A 19,152-nucleotide genomic window follows, 5' to 3' on the forward strand; every position below is an offset into this window, starting at 1 on the left:
AATCTGACTACTTAAGTTAGAGTAGTGTCAAATATATGTTTAAATTTATTTAATTCAGTTTATTAAACATTTTTGGCTTGTAAATAAATATATTAATACAGCATAAAAAATTTAAATGTAGAAACTTAATCATGATAATTTTCTGTCTATAATCTGTGGATTATATGTGTTAAAAAATCTTCCAACTTTGATGGTATAGATTATATAGTAACTTTAATGATATACATTTTATCATGTCAAGATTTCTTAACATGATAAAATTTGAGTGTTGTGTTGTTTGTATGTTGAATGTATACAAAATCATTTGAGCTTTCCACAAGTAGCAACACAAACATTTATTAATGATGATATGATTTGTTATTTTAAACTTATTAGCTATATTAATTAAGTTAACTAAATTATTACCAAATTGCTTTATAATCATATATATTTGACATCTATAATCTCTAGATTTGGAAATATCATTAGCAAATGTCTACATTTGAAATATTGAAAATGTTAAAGTTCTCCATATTCTAAATAATAATAAAATCATATAGCCAATATTCCTCAAAGATAATTTTAGAATTAATTCTAATAATAATAAAATTTCTACTACAATTTATTGTTATAACTTGTATATCATTTAACATTTTAATTTTTAGTTAATTTTTAACAATATTTACCTGAAAAATCCAAAACTTTGTAATAGGAGCACTCCACATCCAATATATCATTTTCCAAATTGGAGGTGGTGCACGAATAAATACTTCTTTTTCTCTAAGTAATGTTGCTACTTGTTGTCTATGTTTACCATGACCAAATGGAAATTCATATCTTACAGAATTACTGAAAAAATGTTTATAGAAAATAAATGCTTTTAAAATAATTTAGAATATAATTACTGTAGTGTAAAATAATATTTAATATTTAAATCACTCTCTTTAAAGTCAAACCATCCATTATTGTTTTAAAAATTTCTAAATAAAGGTTTTGAAAATAAGTCAAAATATTTAAAAATTTTAACTTTTATCTTCAAATAAGCTTTTCAAAATATCAAATTACAAAAATATTTTGTTTATAAATATAAACAAACATGTATCTTCTCATTGAAAACTTTGGCATAAATATATTCACAGTTCTATTGACAAAACAATATCACATTCTCGATTAAACTGTGAATGTATTGTGAGAATCTGAATATGAGATTAATTTATTTTTCTAAAATCTAAATCTCAATGTAATATTTCATCATTAAATTGCGCACTTTTTCACCTTTTGAAAAAAATTTGCGGCGAATGAGGAAGTACAATTTCCTTTCCTGACCGTTTACTTCCTGAGAAAATTACTATTGTATCTAATGACTAGACTCCTAACTAACTCGACTCATTGTCAGATGACCACAGTCCGAACTCCTCCTTAGAGAAAATTTCTGAATATAAAGGTTTTATGTGCCTGATTCGAGGTAACTTTGGCCATTCCAGACAGTTCTCCTGAACTTTTGTTTGTGCCTAGTCTCCCCAACTTCCCAACTTCCACCTTGCATACGAACCAAGAAAGAAATCAAGATCAACGATTATATTCAGAGGTATTATGTCAAACCTTATGTAAGCTCTCTCTCCATATTTAGAGGTGTAAGTAGTTAGATGATATAGCGATAGATTATTCCTTTATGTATTTCTTTATTATATTCATTAAACTTTTGTTTGTTATTTGTTAACCTGTCTGTGTCACTTGATTAAATATGGAAATGGATGCCTATCGATAACCTTACCCATTAATTTTCCCACTTGTAATCAATAGCCCTCCTCGTAGAAAGAAACTACAGTGGTACCTCAGGATACGAAATTAATCCGTTCTGAAACTGAGATCGTATCATGAAAATGTCGTAAGGTGGATCATCTTTTTCCATACGATTACATGTAAAACTAAATAATTCGTTCCAACGCGAAAAACATACTCAAATTAAAGCCAAGTAATACATTTAAAAAAATAACTGTAGTAAGAAAAACAAATGAAAAATGCGAACTAATGTAACGTCGTATGGTGAGTTTTTGTTCGTATCGTGGAGCAAAATTATGTTCGAATTTCATGTCGTATCCTGAAAATTTCGTATTCTGGGGCGTTCGTAACCTGAGGTACCACTGTACTATTGTGAGTTAGGAATCCTGACAAGAGATGACGTTTTTACGATCGTCTTGTCTCCACATTCTTAAATTAGTATATTAAGGCCATCCAATGACAAAGTGAGTGGTTTTTACCTAACTATGCTGATTAAGTGTCAATAATAACTGCCTATTGACCCTGGCTTCTCACAGCTTTATGCTTGCTTTTGTTTATATATTTATGGCTTCATATATGAAAACATTGCAGAAAAACAATTATAAAACTATTTATCTATAATAAAATTTTAGATCTGAGTCAAACATTTATTTTTGATTAAATGATTTGTGGGACATTTCACATTCATCAAATTGAACAGTTTAACAGTTTTAAAGCAAAATAAGATTCATACTTGAATCTGTTATAACTTTTTGGAACACACTCCTATGTTCTATGTTTGAAATGATTTAGAAGCATTCAATCTTATGATAAGATGTGAAATATCTCAAAAACATTTAATTGAAAATAAATACAATTAATTTCTTGAGTTATATATACCGTATATCTGTGCAGATAAGATGATAGTTAAATCATAAAAAAAGACCCCAAAAATCTGGGGTCATCTTATAAAACAGATACAAAAAAATTAGATTGAAATTTATATAAAATAAAATGATTATAAAAAAACAAAAAAACTGTAATTATTTACTGGTAGAGAGTAGGGTATGTCCACAAAATAGAATAGCCCATACAACATTTTTGTGAATAGTCAAGGTCATTACCTGACTGCATGAATCAGTGTGAATGTTTGCAACAATTGCAAGACAGTGCTGCCAGATGCAAGAAAATAAAATTTGAAGTTCTTTCAAAAAATTATGAATAGGATATAATTCCGTATACGCTATACAGTGTTATTATTCAGATGATGATTGCTGATCTAAACTAAATTCATAGGCTATTGATAGTTTGGGAGTCATCTTATAGGACAGATATACGCTAAAACTATAAAAATTTGACGAAAATTTATACATTGGAATTACCGTAAATCTGTGCAGATTTACGGTAATTCCTTCAAAAGTACAGGGTGGGCCAAAAGTCACTTTACCATAGAAATAGCTCACCTTTGTGAAGAGGAAAATGGGGGTCATTTAAAGGATGTTAACTTTCATGTTTAGGCCAAAAACATCTCCAAGATGTGTACATTATAATGTTAAAAAGAAAGTTCAAAAATAATTAAAAGTAAAACAGTTATTTCGTTTTTATACAGTAAAGACTTTTGGCCCATCCTGTATATAAATGATGAAATCAATTGTAGATAAGAAAGATGGTTATATCCAATGTTAAAATTTCCGTAGTCATAGAATACACTCCAATACAATTTGCCTTTTCAAATATGTAAAAACTAGTTGTTACCTGCGACTTTGCCTGCGGAGGTTTTGCAAGCAAACCCCATTTATATTCAGTATTTCAACAACCATAGTAATTGTTATATAACACCTACCGCTGAGAATGATGAGAATTGCTGAGAATCAAACAAACTGTTTTCAATTTGATCAATTTTCTGGAATGTTTACAATCATTCTATAATCAAACCAATATGCAATAACAAATTCGAATTTAAAACGGTTCAAACATTTGGTTAAAAAATCAAAATATATAAAAATACTTATAACAATGTCTGAAATGTTATCAATTTAATACACCTAAGTACTCAATGAAGACTAAACATAGTTGAAAACAAAAAATCGCATCTAAAATGGTACAGTAGAAGCCGTTCTTCTAGTTAAGCCTTAATGCTCTCCCTCTCCTCCTGCAGGGGAATTTCGAAAATTCCCTTCTTAGTGTGTGTTTCCATGATGCACCCTAACTGTGTACCAAATTTCACCTCTTTAGGTTCAGCGGTTTGCTTTGGGCGATGATGAATCAGTGACTCAGTCAGTCAGGACAAGTAATTTTATATATTTAGATATACAGAACTATAAAGTTTAAATAAAAATGTGATGCCATCAGCCAAACATTGCAACAATATAAACTTAATAGAGCTAAAACCTGATTATTACAAGTATCTTTCGAGGTAAACTTTTATATAATTTTCTACACAGATATAAACTATGTAAGGTGCTCCACAAAAGTGTAGAACCACTCAAAAAAATTAGTCTTTTAAGGTCAGAACATGCTCTAATAGATAGAAATAGACTTTTTTATGTGTAATTCAGCACTTAACTTATAAAAACATAATTTTAGGAAACTAATACATGGCTGACTGCAAAATAGCAAAGAAGTCACTTTTCATACTGCCACATAAGTATAGAACCACCATCTTTCTTGCAAGTTTAAAGTATGAAAGATTTTTTTTCATCATGCCTTGTGGTATTTTTTTTTATCATAACATTTAACAGACTTTAAGAAAAGACAAATTGTAGCTTTGAGAAGCACTGGTTTAAGTCATCAGGCAATAGCAGTGAATGTCTTTCAAAACTTACCCTGCAAGACTGCAGATGAATTATTAATGCAGCTTCTAATTCCACAACATCAACATGTAAAATTTGAGATGATTTGGGTACAATTTCATGATGAACTCAGGATATTTTTCTTCTAATTATCAATTAGAGATTAAACTATGTACAAAAAATTTATTTAATTTTTGAGTCTATCAATTCATCCTTTTTATGAAGTGAGTTCTTCAAACCAATGTAAAGGCTACTTCTATGGTGTATGAAAAAAGGATGAATTGATAGACTCAAAAATTAAATAAATTTTTTGTACATAGTCTAATCTCTAATTGATAATTAGAAGAAAAATATCCTGAGTTCATCATGAAATTGTAACTATATGCAAATCAAAGATAACTCATATTCACCACTAGAGGGCTTGAACCTGATACAGATGGTATAAAACTTGGCAGTTGGTGAGAAGATTTACTTAATTTTTAATGTTAAGGTGTCAGATATCTAAAATGAAAGGCTGACATCTGATCGTTTTTAATTGTAAATTTTACCTATTGTTATTCGTTTTTATGAAGTGAGTTCTTCAAACCAATGTAAAGGCTATTTCTATGGTGTATGAAAAAAGGATGAATTGATAGACTCAAAAATTAAATAAATTTTTTGTACATAGTCTAATCTCTAATTGATAATTAGAATGATTTGGGTATTTAAGTAGTACATCACGAAACCGTTTGAAGAGTTTTACATGGCAACAACAACATTGTTTGGTCTCGAATGAGAAGGGCTCCTGCTCTTAAGCCTGAGCACAAAGCTGCCCTACCCAATTTTGCTAGAAAAACATGGCCACTCAATAGAATAAGGTAAGTTTTTTGTTTCATTTAGACCTATTGTGCTAGCACAGCAAAAAATAACATCTTTTTGTTGTATAGATAATCTTTTTAAACAAAAAAAAAATTTAATTTGGATGGGCTAGATGATTTAGCATTCTACTGGCATGATTTACAAAAAAAGCCCAAGTATTTTTCATGAAGGAACTTCAGTGGTGGGAGTGTTATGGTTTGGGATGATTTTTCTGTATTGAGAAAATTGGATTTGGCATTCGTTACCTATCTCATGAACAGTGCCGACTATCAACAAGTTCTGGAGAACAAATAGTTCCCATACAAACATAGATTCAGAAGAATTCCTCTTATTTTTAACAGGACAACGCATCTATCCATGTATCACAAGATCCAAAATAGTGATTTGAAAATACAGTGGTACCTCGGTATACGTCTGCTTTAGAATACGTCCAATTCGGAATACGTCCTGTTTAGACAAAACAAATTTTGCTTGGTATACAACTTTTGTTCGGTATACGACATAATTCAATTATACATGCCATCAATGAACAAGTAGCACTATCGGTGTACTAGGCCAGACTAGACGTTCGCGGTGCCATGGTTTATAACTTTGTTAAATTTCTTCTGATTTTAATTCGTAAGTAGAATTTTACTATTTTTATTAATCACGAATCGCAAAAAGGCAAATAAAAAACGACAGAAAATTAAAAAAATGACTGGAATTACAATGGAACTGATGAAAGAGATTGTTGAGAAATACGAAGGTGGCACGTGTGTTCGAGATTTTAACTGTTGTTTACCATATTCCGAGAACGATGATATGGACAATCGTGAAAAATAAAGACATTATTAAATCTGCTAACGTTGCGAAAGGGGTTAAATCAATTTCTAAACAGAGATCGAAGACATTAGATCGTGCCGAGAAATTGCTTTTGCTTTGGATAACTGAAAAACAGTGCTGGAGACAGCGTATCGGAAGCAATTATTTGTGAGAAAGCTAACAAGATACATGCTGATCTCACGAAAAATCAAGCAGGAACTAGCCAGGAAAGCGAGGTGTTTAAAGCCAGCCATTTTTTTTACACGAGAACGGATTAATCATTTTTACATTACTTCTTATGGGAAAGGTTGGTTTGGTATATGTCCAAACATTGGGAACGGATTAAGGTCATATACTGAGGTTCCATTGTAAATGAATTGGCCAGTTCGTTCTCCTGATTGAAACCCTATAGAAAACGTTTGGGGGATCTTGGTTGACCAAATCATCAGTAAACAGACGTTGAACACTTAAAACAAGCAATTGTCACTGCTTGAAATGCCCTTGAGTCATCGATCATAAAAAACCTTGATGATAGCATGCCAAATTGCATTTTTGATGTTATCAGTAAAGGAGGTGTGCAAATAAATTACTAAATTAAACTATTTTGTAGTATATAATTCTTTTTGCATTCATTTACTAGTCAATTCTATACTTTTGTGGTGCTTAAAATCAGTTTTTTTACAATGTTTGCTGTTTGATGCAATATAGGAAACTATGAGTTTTGACAAATTATGCTTTCATAAATACTGAACAATATAAGAAAGGTAGATACATCATATGTGTAAGTCCTAACCTTCATATAGTAAATTTGCAGTGGTTCTATACTTTTGTAAAGCATCTGTTCTATACTTTTGTAATACATACGTATGTATATCTTTTTCATTTTTCCACATACAAACTATTTTATATTTAATAGCAGTAAGTACATAAAGATATTTAACAACATATTACAGTGTTTTGATACTTATTTTAAATTCATCCTTCAATGCATATAAATTATATTATATATTTAAATCTATGAATTCATTCTGGAACAGTTTTCATTTAAAATGCAAATTAATTTATAAAATAAATTTAATGCTGTATTTGAATATGATTTAAATTTTTCTTAATTAACATTAAAACAATATTATCTAATTGGAGATTTATGAAAGAATTTTAATAGCACAAAAGGAGCTCAAAAATTATTAACAAGAGAATTAAGGAAAACAAGATAAAGCCACAAAAGGCCTCTAATTTTCTATTTTTATGATTCTCCATAAACTGTTTATATTATTAACAATTATTACAATGAATAATTTTTTGTTATTTACCTTCCATTTACCTTCCAAATAAAAAATTTAGATAATAATAAATTTAAAAAATAAATAAGTAAAAAGAAAAAAAAGCACATTCAATAAAACCTGGATATCTGATAATCTTATAATCATTAGGAATTCTAAATTTTGAGTAAAATAACAATGTTAGTAATTCAATAGATAGTTATTTTTCTTATTATTAAATATTTTCTATAAATTGTTTTCTCCACAGTTTGGGAAATCTATTAGAGATTGACTTCTCTGATGTCAAAAAATATTACTACTAGTTGAAAAAATTAAAATTTACATGTGCATTACATGGTTTGCACTAGACAAGGAATATTTTTCTCTGTATTTTCAAATAATAATATTGAGTAAATGAATAAATATGAACAAAAATCTAGAAACAAAAAAAGCAATTTTAATATTAAAGAAAAACTTTAAACAATGTTTATAAATGGTTATGTATTGAAATTTCTGGAATATGAAATATTAAGCAAATAGCAGACACTAGATAGCAAATTTATAATTGCATGATTTATAAATACAGTGAAGTATTGCAAATCCAGATTTGGCAAAAAAAGGACATTAATTTACCCTTATATTTGAAAATTTGGATGGGATTCAGTCTAATTAATCCTGATTATTGACAGTTTACTGTAGTTCCAAAACAACTGTATTCATTTCTATTAATATTCTATATTTTCATATTTCTGCAAAGTTTGCATCACAGTGATGAATATATTTGTCATCAATTTAATTATAGAGACTGTCTTAATAATATTATATACATATATAGACAACTCAGGATATAGCATCCTTCTAAACAACGCTACTCTTATGTGCTAATGAATAATTGAGAATAAATCTTTCCCATATATATAAATATAGAACTTTTCAGTATTTTAAATAATTAAATACATATGCCACTTTTATTCAAATAATAACCACTGCTACTGTTTTAAACTACATATTTTTTCCATTGTTACTATTCAAGAGTGGCAATTATTTCCTTTGCATATATTGATTTAACATCCATTATTAATAAAGTATTTACATAATTATTTATGAAAGTTTGATTTTTAAAACAATTATACTTGACTTTTAAAACTATTATACTTATAAATGATATCTTTCTTTATAATAAGTTTTACTTTCTATATACTAATAAAAAAGTACACTAAATACATAAGATACATTGCTGAATTAAAAAGGTTATTGGATTGTGATATTGTATGAATTCAGTTTTATCACTTAAAAGTCATAAAAAGTAATTTAAAAATATAATACTGTATATTATACAATTACCTATTTCATTTTTTATTAAAGTTTGTATTTTTAAATAATTACAGTACTTGTTAATTTTACATTATTTCCCTGAGCTTCTGAAATCCTTAAACAATAGACACAGTTACTATTTAAATAAAACCATTGTATAGTAATATGATTTTGCATTGCAAATGATGTTCTTATTAGCAAATCACAAATTTTCAAACTCATATAAATAATAATGAGGTCTGCACACAAGTGTTTATATATATATAAATAACAATATAACTGAATAATAAGAATTATATATATATAATTCTTATTATTCAGCACCAAATTCAATTTACTGACAATTTCAGAAGTAAACAAATAGTGATACTAAATTGAAGTTTGATTGTATTGTATTTTTTACAACAATTTTTATAAATAGTTTTCAAAATATTGCTATTTCACTAAAAATGACAGCAATAAAAAAGTATTTTCTTAAGAAATTAAATAGATCACATTATTTTACTTAATAGGTTGTTGATCACTCATCAATATATAAATAAAACTGTAATGATAAGTGTGTGTCAGTTTGGATGTTTGTTGCTGTATCACAGGAAAATTAACATATTTTAACCAAACTTCATATTTTGAATCTGACAATTTAAGAGGTTTAAACATATGATCTCCAATTCATCATTATAAAAAAATTAACTGTAACAGATTTCTATCTGTCTGCTCCTTTTTGCTAGATGGCAATATATATGACTCAGCAGCTGCCCCTCAAGTAATTATTTATAAGAAAGTTGTAGTATTGAAGTATAGTATTATGTTTGGAAAATTAACATTAAAAAGTAATTAATGAGAAATTAACAAAATATGCAACAAGTTAGAATAAGTGGTGTCATTCTGCTAGGTGGCACTTATGTCTCAATATTGCTGATACCGATATTGTAATGATATCATCCTTCAATACTGAGTACATTTGTACTTGATACTTTTGGTCTGATACCAATACTTTACTTTGGGTATTGAATCCAGTTTTGTTTCATTTTTCACAGACAGGTAAGGTCTGGCTGAAACTGGATTTTGTAGACAAATCAGAAACCGAAATGAAATTTTACACTATTTTCTGTTAAGTTAAACTTATATAAAAAATGTTAATGACCAAAAATCAATAAATGTATTACCAGTATGTCAAATTTCATACACTTAAATTTCAAAATTTAAGTGTACAGGTAGCCCTTGATTTTTGGAGATTCACAATAACGCTGCTGTGCAATTTGCCATTTCGTGGTGTAATTCCCCAATTTTCACTATGCTAGACTGATTTTCATTTCAGTGTTGACGTATTTACCAAGCTGTGACATTGTATATTCGTTAAAACAAAGATTTTTATTGAATATATTTATTTTTTCTGTTTATTATTATTGGGTATCTATACATTTGCATTAAATTAATATTAAAATACTAAACATTTAGGTATCCATGAGTCAGGTTATTAAATAATAATCCAATAAATGGCATTCAAATCCATAGTGCCAATGAATGTATCCCATATCAGTTCGTTCAGGAAAACACCTTACAATGCAGTAGCACTTCCAGTGATCAAAAACTATCATTAGTGAGACAAATATACTTCTTGTTGGCCAGACAATACTTTTTTATTAGCCAGACAATATCTATCTCTCCTTAGCCACCTTGAATTTTCCCGCTCAAACTGACCTTATATATGCACTACAGCGACCAGCGGTTGACCAATCAGTGTCTCTGCTCATCTGTAGCTCTATGTCAGGTTAACATATCCTTTCAACTATGGAAAGTTTGACGGATGAACTTTGTGAGTTAGACAATGATTGAAAGTGAAGTGCAAATGTAAAAAGGAGCATCATATTCGACTATATTCCGAAATTCTCAATGAAAGAAAACATAAATGTAAATTAAAGATGGATCTTTTTTTTCCAAAAAATGCATGAGATCTGAAACTAAAATTTTTTAATAAAAACATTTCACTTTATTTCATGATAAAATTTTAAAAATTAAATTTATATGTATTTTGTATTATATTGTATTAATAAACAAAATTATTTGCTTATTTTTCACTTATGTAGAACCTAACCCTATACCTCACTGTAAGTGTGGGTTCATTTTATGCCGATTCGATTTGCGCCGGCTTTTGTAGGAACGGAACTGTGGCGTAAACCGAGGGCTACCTGTATTATGTCAAATGTATATGATTAGAATTCTGATTATTATTTATAAATAAATATTTAGTTAAACGTTATGTGGTACTTTTGTTTGTTAATCAACTTGGACTATCAGATCAGATGATTTAACATTAGCTATAATTTTTATATACTTGTTTGGAACTAATATTTGTAAAATCTAAACAAATAAAAAACTTTCAATGTAAAAAAACTGTTTTACCTCTTCACCTAATTCACCCCTACCCCATGTATAATAGTACTCGCAGAGCCCATTAGCAGGAGTAGATTTTAATCATATCAGTGTAAACTAAAGTATTGACTGATACACTGACTTCTGAACCAGATAGCCAGAATTCAATTCCCTGGAGTAAGCAACAAAATATTAATTGTTGCCCTAGGATCACACAGCCTTCATTATAATAAGTACAGTACCTTCTCAGCAGTAAAAACAATTGGAAGTCAACGCAACAGCCGGCAAAATTTCTGGTTTTGATATTCGATGCTGATACTGGATAGTATTGATACTTTAAAACTGATACCAATACCGGTATTTGTGGTATCAGAACTTTGTGGTATCGGAACATCCCTAGTGACACTACATAGGTGCATAATGAAATTTTTGAAATGTTTCATATTGTTTTCATGGTTACTTGGGCCTAACTATTTTGGTATAAGTTTCATTTCTATAGAAGATTGATTTAACAGAATTAACATATATATAAAAATCTAAATAAGTATGTATATATGTTCAATATATCTGCATCAAATTTGGCATAATATTCTTCAACCCTTTAGAAAAAATGCTGTGCAGATCTTCACCCTAACCACCCCTAAAGTCCAGCTCCTCTTAACTTATTATTTATGGTTGTTAGGTAAAGGGCTCTACACTGCTCAATGTATCCAAACCAAATTTGGCACAAATATTCTTTGACACCATAGAAAAACTACTGTGTGAGTCCCCCAACTGCTCCTAAAGCCTACTCCCTCTTAATTTAAGCCCAAGCAATTTTTTGTGTTTTGCAGTTTCATTATTCTAAATACTCAGGTCAATAAATAACCATTTTAATCACTAAGACCATTGTTCTTATTACCCTCGCTCAACCCCTCTCAAAAGCTCAAGCAAAGACAGGCACATGCAATTAGTAAAAAAATATAGCAAAAACATATTAAGTATCATCATCAGCTACATTTTTCTACAAACAAACATTCTCTGAATAGTGTACAAATAACATTTGTTCTTGAATATGTTTTTCATACAAAACATAGATCATAAATGGAGATTATGCAGTCAAAATTAATAAGAGATCATTTAGAATGTTTTCTTGAAAATGATGCCTACTGCAATTAATGATTTACTTATATAAATCAGCTTACTAGATAAATAAAACTTACTAACACAATAATAATAATGATAATATAATAAAAAGAATAATAGACATATGAATAATTATGACAATTAATATATTGACTTTTAGTGAAGAAAGGACTTCATAATTACTCTTTTGTTATAACTCATTTATAAGAAATACAGAATGATATGAATAAATGAGGCACAATTAGCTTCAGAATAGTAGGTGTTAATATAATTAATGAATATCCAAGCAAACAAATAATGTTTAATAAAGTAAATGATCAATTAATATAAAAATACAACTTACATTTATTTCATAAAACTAAGCACTTTCAATTATTTAAATAGTCAAATCCATAATTTATATTAACAGAAGCAGGAAGCAGGATATGAAACTGGTTAATGAAGTGTTTGGAAAGGGTTAGTCACTTATTCTGAAGATACAGAAGCTGCAAAAAATAAACAAATGAGGAAGAATGTTTTTTAAATTGAGTCAAGCAAGATATTGAACTTAAAGTATATAGATATAGATATAGATAAAAGCAAAACATATGAAGAAAAAAGGTATTAAAATTGATATAAGAAAATATAAAGTAAATATATATGTTGATGATAAAGAATAAATATGAAACAAGAGATAACAGTATAATATAAAAAGTATTATTATTAAATACATGAAATGCTAAGTAAGTTATTTTAGGCATAAAATTAATTCTAAAAGAAAAAAATTAAATATGTTAGAATTTTTAAATAAAATATATTTTAAAAAATTTGCAAATTCTGATATTAAAATATTAAATGTATTTAAAATCAGATCTAATTTATCATATATTTGTAAAATTTAATTTGAGATAAATATCCACTTTTCGATATTTTCAGTCTTTATTAGCATAAACATTTCAATTGCCAATGTTATATGATATATCAGATTTAGGTAACATTGTATATATGCCCATGTAATAATCAATTTCAACAGAAAAAAAGGCACAGATAAATTTTTTATAAATTCATTAAATCTAAAATATAGTGCATCATTTAAGCTATGAACTTTCAGAAGGAAAAAAAAACCTGAAGCTAACTTTAATAAGTATTAAAAAAACAAACAAAACTAATAAAATTGTATTTAATCTATTAAACTAAATTCTATTACCAACACACATTAGTACTTAATGAAATAAGCAATTACTTGATCTAATAATGTATGAATAATCATCAGAGAATTAAATTACATTCACAGGAATATATAACATATAACAATCTAAATATTCATTATTGTTAACTTACTTAAAAATACAAAATGTAGTGATATTCAATAATTTCATTGTGTAATAAAAAAAATTTTAAATTTAAGAAATTTGCCTATTATTTATGCTCTTTTATTATCATAATTAATATTAAAATGTTATTAGACTAATATGAGGTTAGTATTAGACAAATAATGATAAATACTACTATACATCAGAATCACTTTTATGGCAAGTCATTTCTTAACATATTCAGAAGCATATATTGTTAGTGAATTGCAGTTTATTTTCATCATCCATAATATAGAAAATAATCCAATGTTCTTTAATGACATTAAAAGATAACAAATACATAGAAAATTGTCCTTCATAATAAAAAATAAATATAAGTTAAAAATTATTTAAAAACTGATATTATAAATATAAAAGGCAAATAATCTTTTTAACATTTTATCACTTCATCATCATTTATAATAATGGAAAAATTTATTACAAAAAATATTTTTTATTTTTAAATATAGTTCTTATCTAAAAAAACATACAACTTGTAGAATTCAACATATGTTAAGATGGATTCAAAATTCTGTTTATATTTTTTAAAAATAAAATTAATATTATAAAATTTTGTGTTTCATTTTTATCATTTAAATCTGACATATCATATTGTGTGTATTAAGTAAATATTAACAAAAAATTCTTAAATAAAACTTTTAATAACTGTTAAATGTCAAAAATACAAAAACTAATTTTAATATATATTTAAGTGTTGTTATAGTTTTAGAATAACTTTTAAAACTATATTTAATGTTTACTTATTTAAATATAAATCAGCTTACTAGATAAATAAAACTTACTATCACAATAATGATAATATAATAAAAAGAAAAATAGACAAATTATTATTGAAAATGTACATATTACTTTTCTGAATATATTCTTCATCTTTTTTTCTCCATAAAACAATTTGATGAATTAGATGTAATTAAAGTTCCAAACATGCATTGAAATTAGTACAAATTAGTACAAATGTGTTAATACAGCAATAGTAGTGTTTTTTACTAGATGGTATTATTGTTAATAAAATGCAATTTTTTTAAATTATAGAATAAATTACAAATTTTCAAAGACCCCAGATTTGTATGCAAGTGAATGATTTTTTTTTCTTTAAATGCTGTAATGTTAAAATTTTGGTATAAATACTATCTGGGTCTGAGTGGATCAAATTAACATTGTCCAATAATGTATATTTTATGTGCGTTTATGAATTTTACTAGACATTTTGCAAATTTTACCATTTTCAGGACTAAATAAATATTTTATAAGCTTTATTATAGCTTGTTTGCCTTATTGCAAATGCTATTTTTTTCAAATGATCTATAGCTGTTTATGCAATAAATCTTTTTTATGCATGTGCAGTTCACNATTCATAAGTAATCGCAAATACTAACTTATGTAACAAACAATAACTCATATTTTGTATGGTTTGTAATAGGAAAAAAAATAATTAAAATTATCTAAACATATCAATATTACAAAAAAATGACAAAGTGTAAAGCTTAGTTCACACTCAGCAAATAGCAAAAGCAAATGAGAAAAGTGAGTTTTATTCACTTAGTGAAATTGACCCATACAACCAAAGGCAAAAAGTGATTGCAAATTTTAAGGAGCCAATCATTTGCAAGCAAGAGAAAATGTCATCTTGAAAAACAAAATAGCCACTTCCAATATTCTGTCATTAACCACATTTGTTTATTTACTGAGAAAGAAAGAAAGGTCAAAAAGAAAACAATGCTGGGTGAGATGAATATTAAAAATGCATAATTACAACATTTACTCTATTGTGTCAATCTGACATATCATATTGTGTGTATTAAGTAAATATTAACAAAAAATTCTTAAATAAAACTTTTAATAACTGTTAAATGTCAAAAATACAAAAACTAATTTTAATATATATTTAAGTGTTGTTATAGTTTTAGAATAACTTTTAAAACTATATTTAATGTTTACTTATTTAAATATAAATCAGCTTACTAGATAAATAAAACTTACTATCACAATAATGATAATATAATAAAAAGAAAAATAGACAAATTATTATTGAAAATGTACATATTACTTTTCTGAATATATTCTTCATCTTTTTTTCTCCATAAAACAATTTGATGAATTAGATGTAATTAAAGTTCCAAACATGCATTGAAATTAGTACAAATTAGTACAAATGTGTTAATACAGCAATAGTAGTGTTTTTTACTAGATGGTATTATTGTTAATAAAATGCAATTTTTTTAAATTATAGAATAAATTACAAATTTTCAAAGACCCCAGATTTGTATGCAAGTGAATGATTTTTTTTTCTTTAAATGCTGTAATGTTAAAATTTTGGTATAAATACTATCTGGGTCTGAGTGGATCAAATTAACATTGTCCAATAATGTATATTTTATGTGCGTTTATGAATTTTACTAGACATTTTGCAAATTTTACCATTTTCAGGACTAAATAAATATTTTATAAGCTTTATTATAGCTTGTTTGCCTTATTGCAAATGCTATTTTTTTCAAATGATCTATAGCTGTTTATGCAATAAATCTTTTTTATGCATGTGCAGTTCACAAGAAATATCTCTCCACAATAAGATTACAGAATTCAAATGTTTTAAATTTGAACTGTTTAACTCACATTCTTCCATGATGTTCCATGATACAATACAAAACAAACATGAAAACCTTTCATTTTTCAAAATTCTAAAAATCCTTTAAATTAATTGGATTAAAATAATTGTAAATGTTATATTTATAAATTTAATAATAATAAGAAAGATTTAAATTTTGTGCAGATATAATGTTTAATTAAATATAAGGGAGATAATTTCATGTGAGTAAAGTATTCAAACTTACTTTTGCATATGAAGCATACACAGAATGCATACCATTATATTGAATTTGGTTCAATCAACAATATGAATAAAACAGCAAAAACTGATAAAGATTCACAAAGAAATTATGTAGATAAGTTTCATCCTATACATTTAAAATAAATCATTTCCTGCTAAAAACCAGGTCAAATTTCTCAGCATGTTGATATACTTAGTCTCAGTATCGTTACATCTTACATTAGTGCAACATAAGCATCAAAACACTCTCTTTTACAACTACAACTAAATCTACAATTAGTTAATAACTTATTAAGAGCATTTACTCATTTCTTATCATTGGCAAGATTATAAACAAAAATATACAATACTTTAGATCAGTGATATAACTATAGAATGAGGAGAACTAGGAACCCAGTCATCCTCAAACATCTTATAAATAATTATATATATAGAAATAAATTCAATAATGATTGATTAACATAGAAAACAACATAGAAAGTTACAATAAAATTGTATTTAATCTATTAAACTAAATTCTATTACCAACACACATTAGTACTTAATGAAATAAGCAATTACTTGATCTAATAATGTATGAATAATCATCAGAGAATTAAATTACATTCACAGGAATATATAACATATAACAATCTAAATATTCATTATTGTTAACTTACTTAAAAATACAAAATGTAGTGATATTCAATAATTTCATTGTGTAATAAAAAAANGTTTTTTTTAAACTCTTTCCGCCCTGTGGGCACTAAGAGGGCTTCTTTTAGCAAGCCCATTATGGGTTCGGCCAGGCCCACAATTGGGCGGCCGGGTGGTGAACCGACTTATCCGGGCGGACCATTCCGAAAAATTCCTGGGGATTTTTCGATACGTCCGGATTAGATCCCAGATCCCTCAGAGCGGTAGGCTATGTTTATACATATAAACTTCTTATAGAAAATGAAATTTATATAAACCTGTTACATTTTCTGTTACATTTTCAATAAAAATTTTATAATTTTATTTGTAACTGATTTGATTGCATATCTCCTACATGAAAAATTATTCTAATATGGGTTTGTGACAGCATAATTTTCAAATTGCTTGTGTCACCTATTGTCATATGTTTAACCTCTCCATCTAAAAAGTATGACATTAGTAAGAATTTACTTGCAAAGAATACATATGCACTTCAACCTACAAATTTTAACATATATTATTAGTACTTTTAACATGCATAATGCATATTTCAAGCATTTTAACATGCATATGGCACTGCATATATCTAGAATTTTTAAGTTTTTATGTTTGTACATATATTGCAATTTTAAAGTGTAAATAAATCTGGCCTTTGTATTCATTTTAAATATTCATAAGTAATCGCAAATACTAACTTATGTAACAAACAATAACTCATATTTTGTATGGTTTGTAATAGGAAAAAAAATAATTAAAATTATCTAAACATATCAATATTACAAAAAAATGACAAAGTGTAAAGCTTAGTTCACACTCAGCAAATAGCAAAAGCAAATGAGAAAAGTGAGTTTTATTCACTTAGTGAAATTGACCCATACAACCAAAGGCAAAAAGTGATTGCAAATTTTAAGGAGCCAATCATTTGCAAGCAAGAGAAAATGTCATCTTGAAAAACAAAATAGCCACTTCCAATATTCTGTCATTAACCACATTTGTTTATTTACTGAGAAAGAAAGAAAGGTCAAAAAGAAAACAATGCTGGGTGAGATGAATATTAAAAATGCATAATTACAACATTTACTCTATTGTGTCAGAAAGTTTCTGTATCCATCTTGAAAACAACAAGAACCATGTGACAACTAATGGAAATACAATTGGTGGCGAAATTTTTTCACTAGCGAAAAAGCTTGACAATTCCAAACTTCAAAGTGATTCGCAAAATGGTAAAATTTGCTGGAAATGACATCATGTCTAATGTGTTATTCGCTCTGTTTTTCACTTTTGCCGGGGAATCGCACTCAGTGTAAACTAAGCTTAAGAAGAAAACTAAATGATAATATAATTATGATGAAGTTATAATTTAGTTTTTTAGTATGTTCATCATTCAGTTTTACAGTATTTAAATTAAAAGAATACAAATGCAATATGATTGTGATAAGTAACTGATATCTTTGAATTACTGAAACATGTTTTTCTAAATATTTTTAAAATAACAAAATATTTGAAATTCTGAAGTAGAGTGATACTATAAAGTCTTCATAATTCTGTATAGTTTATAATATTATATATTGTAAATTAATATTCTTAACTTTTAAATTTTTTCAAATGTCTGTAATATTAGTTTGAAGAAAAAAGTGAAAATGATTTTATTATGATATGTCATGCCAAATAAATCATATTGATTTTTAAAAAATATTTTATAAATTACTAACCTATTTTCATAAACATACTTCTTTCCATTTGTCATTGTGTCATCATTATCATCATCATCATTGTCATCATCAGTTTCATCTGAAATAACATTTACTATTACAGTCAAAAGTATAATTAAAAGTTTAATGAATTTTAATTTCTACAATCAAACATTATTTGATGCTTAAATCAAACTTTAAGTTCTTAATCTTAAAGGTGATTCAATATCTATATTAAAGTAAACCTAGTAATTAATTAATTAAGCAGAAAATTATATATAATTTGCTGCTTAATTATATATTTATATATAGCTTTTTAATAAAAGTAAATTATTATTCACT

General features: G+C 26.9%; 1 protein-coding gene across 1 annotated transcript in view; it reads right to left on the reverse strand.

Moving 5' to 3' along the window:
- The window catches only part of LOC111639041 (protein ced-11-like), a gene marked incomplete at its 5' end in the record, with an annotated part of 100,682 nt that overhangs the window by 46,965 nt on the left and 34,565 nt on the right, over nt 1-19,152 (reverse strand). Inside the window, 2 exons of the mRNA XM_023384816.1 lie at nt 666-828; nt 18,832-18,910. Of these exons, the coding sequence (XP_023240584.1) occupies nt 666-828; nt 18,832-18,910 (242 nt within the window). The remainder of the gene's footprint in view (nt 1-665; nt 829-18,831; nt 18,911-19,152) is intronic.

Source organism: Centruroides sculpturatus, unplaced genomic scaffold, assembly GCF_000671375.1.
Source record: "Centruroides sculpturatus isolate CEXI.00-Female unplaced genomic scaffold, Cexi_2.0 scaffold1187, whole genome shotgun sequence".
Classification (NCBI taxonomy): domain Eukaryota; kingdom Metazoa; phylum Arthropoda; class Arachnida; order Scorpiones; family Buthidae; genus Centruroides; species Centruroides sculpturatus.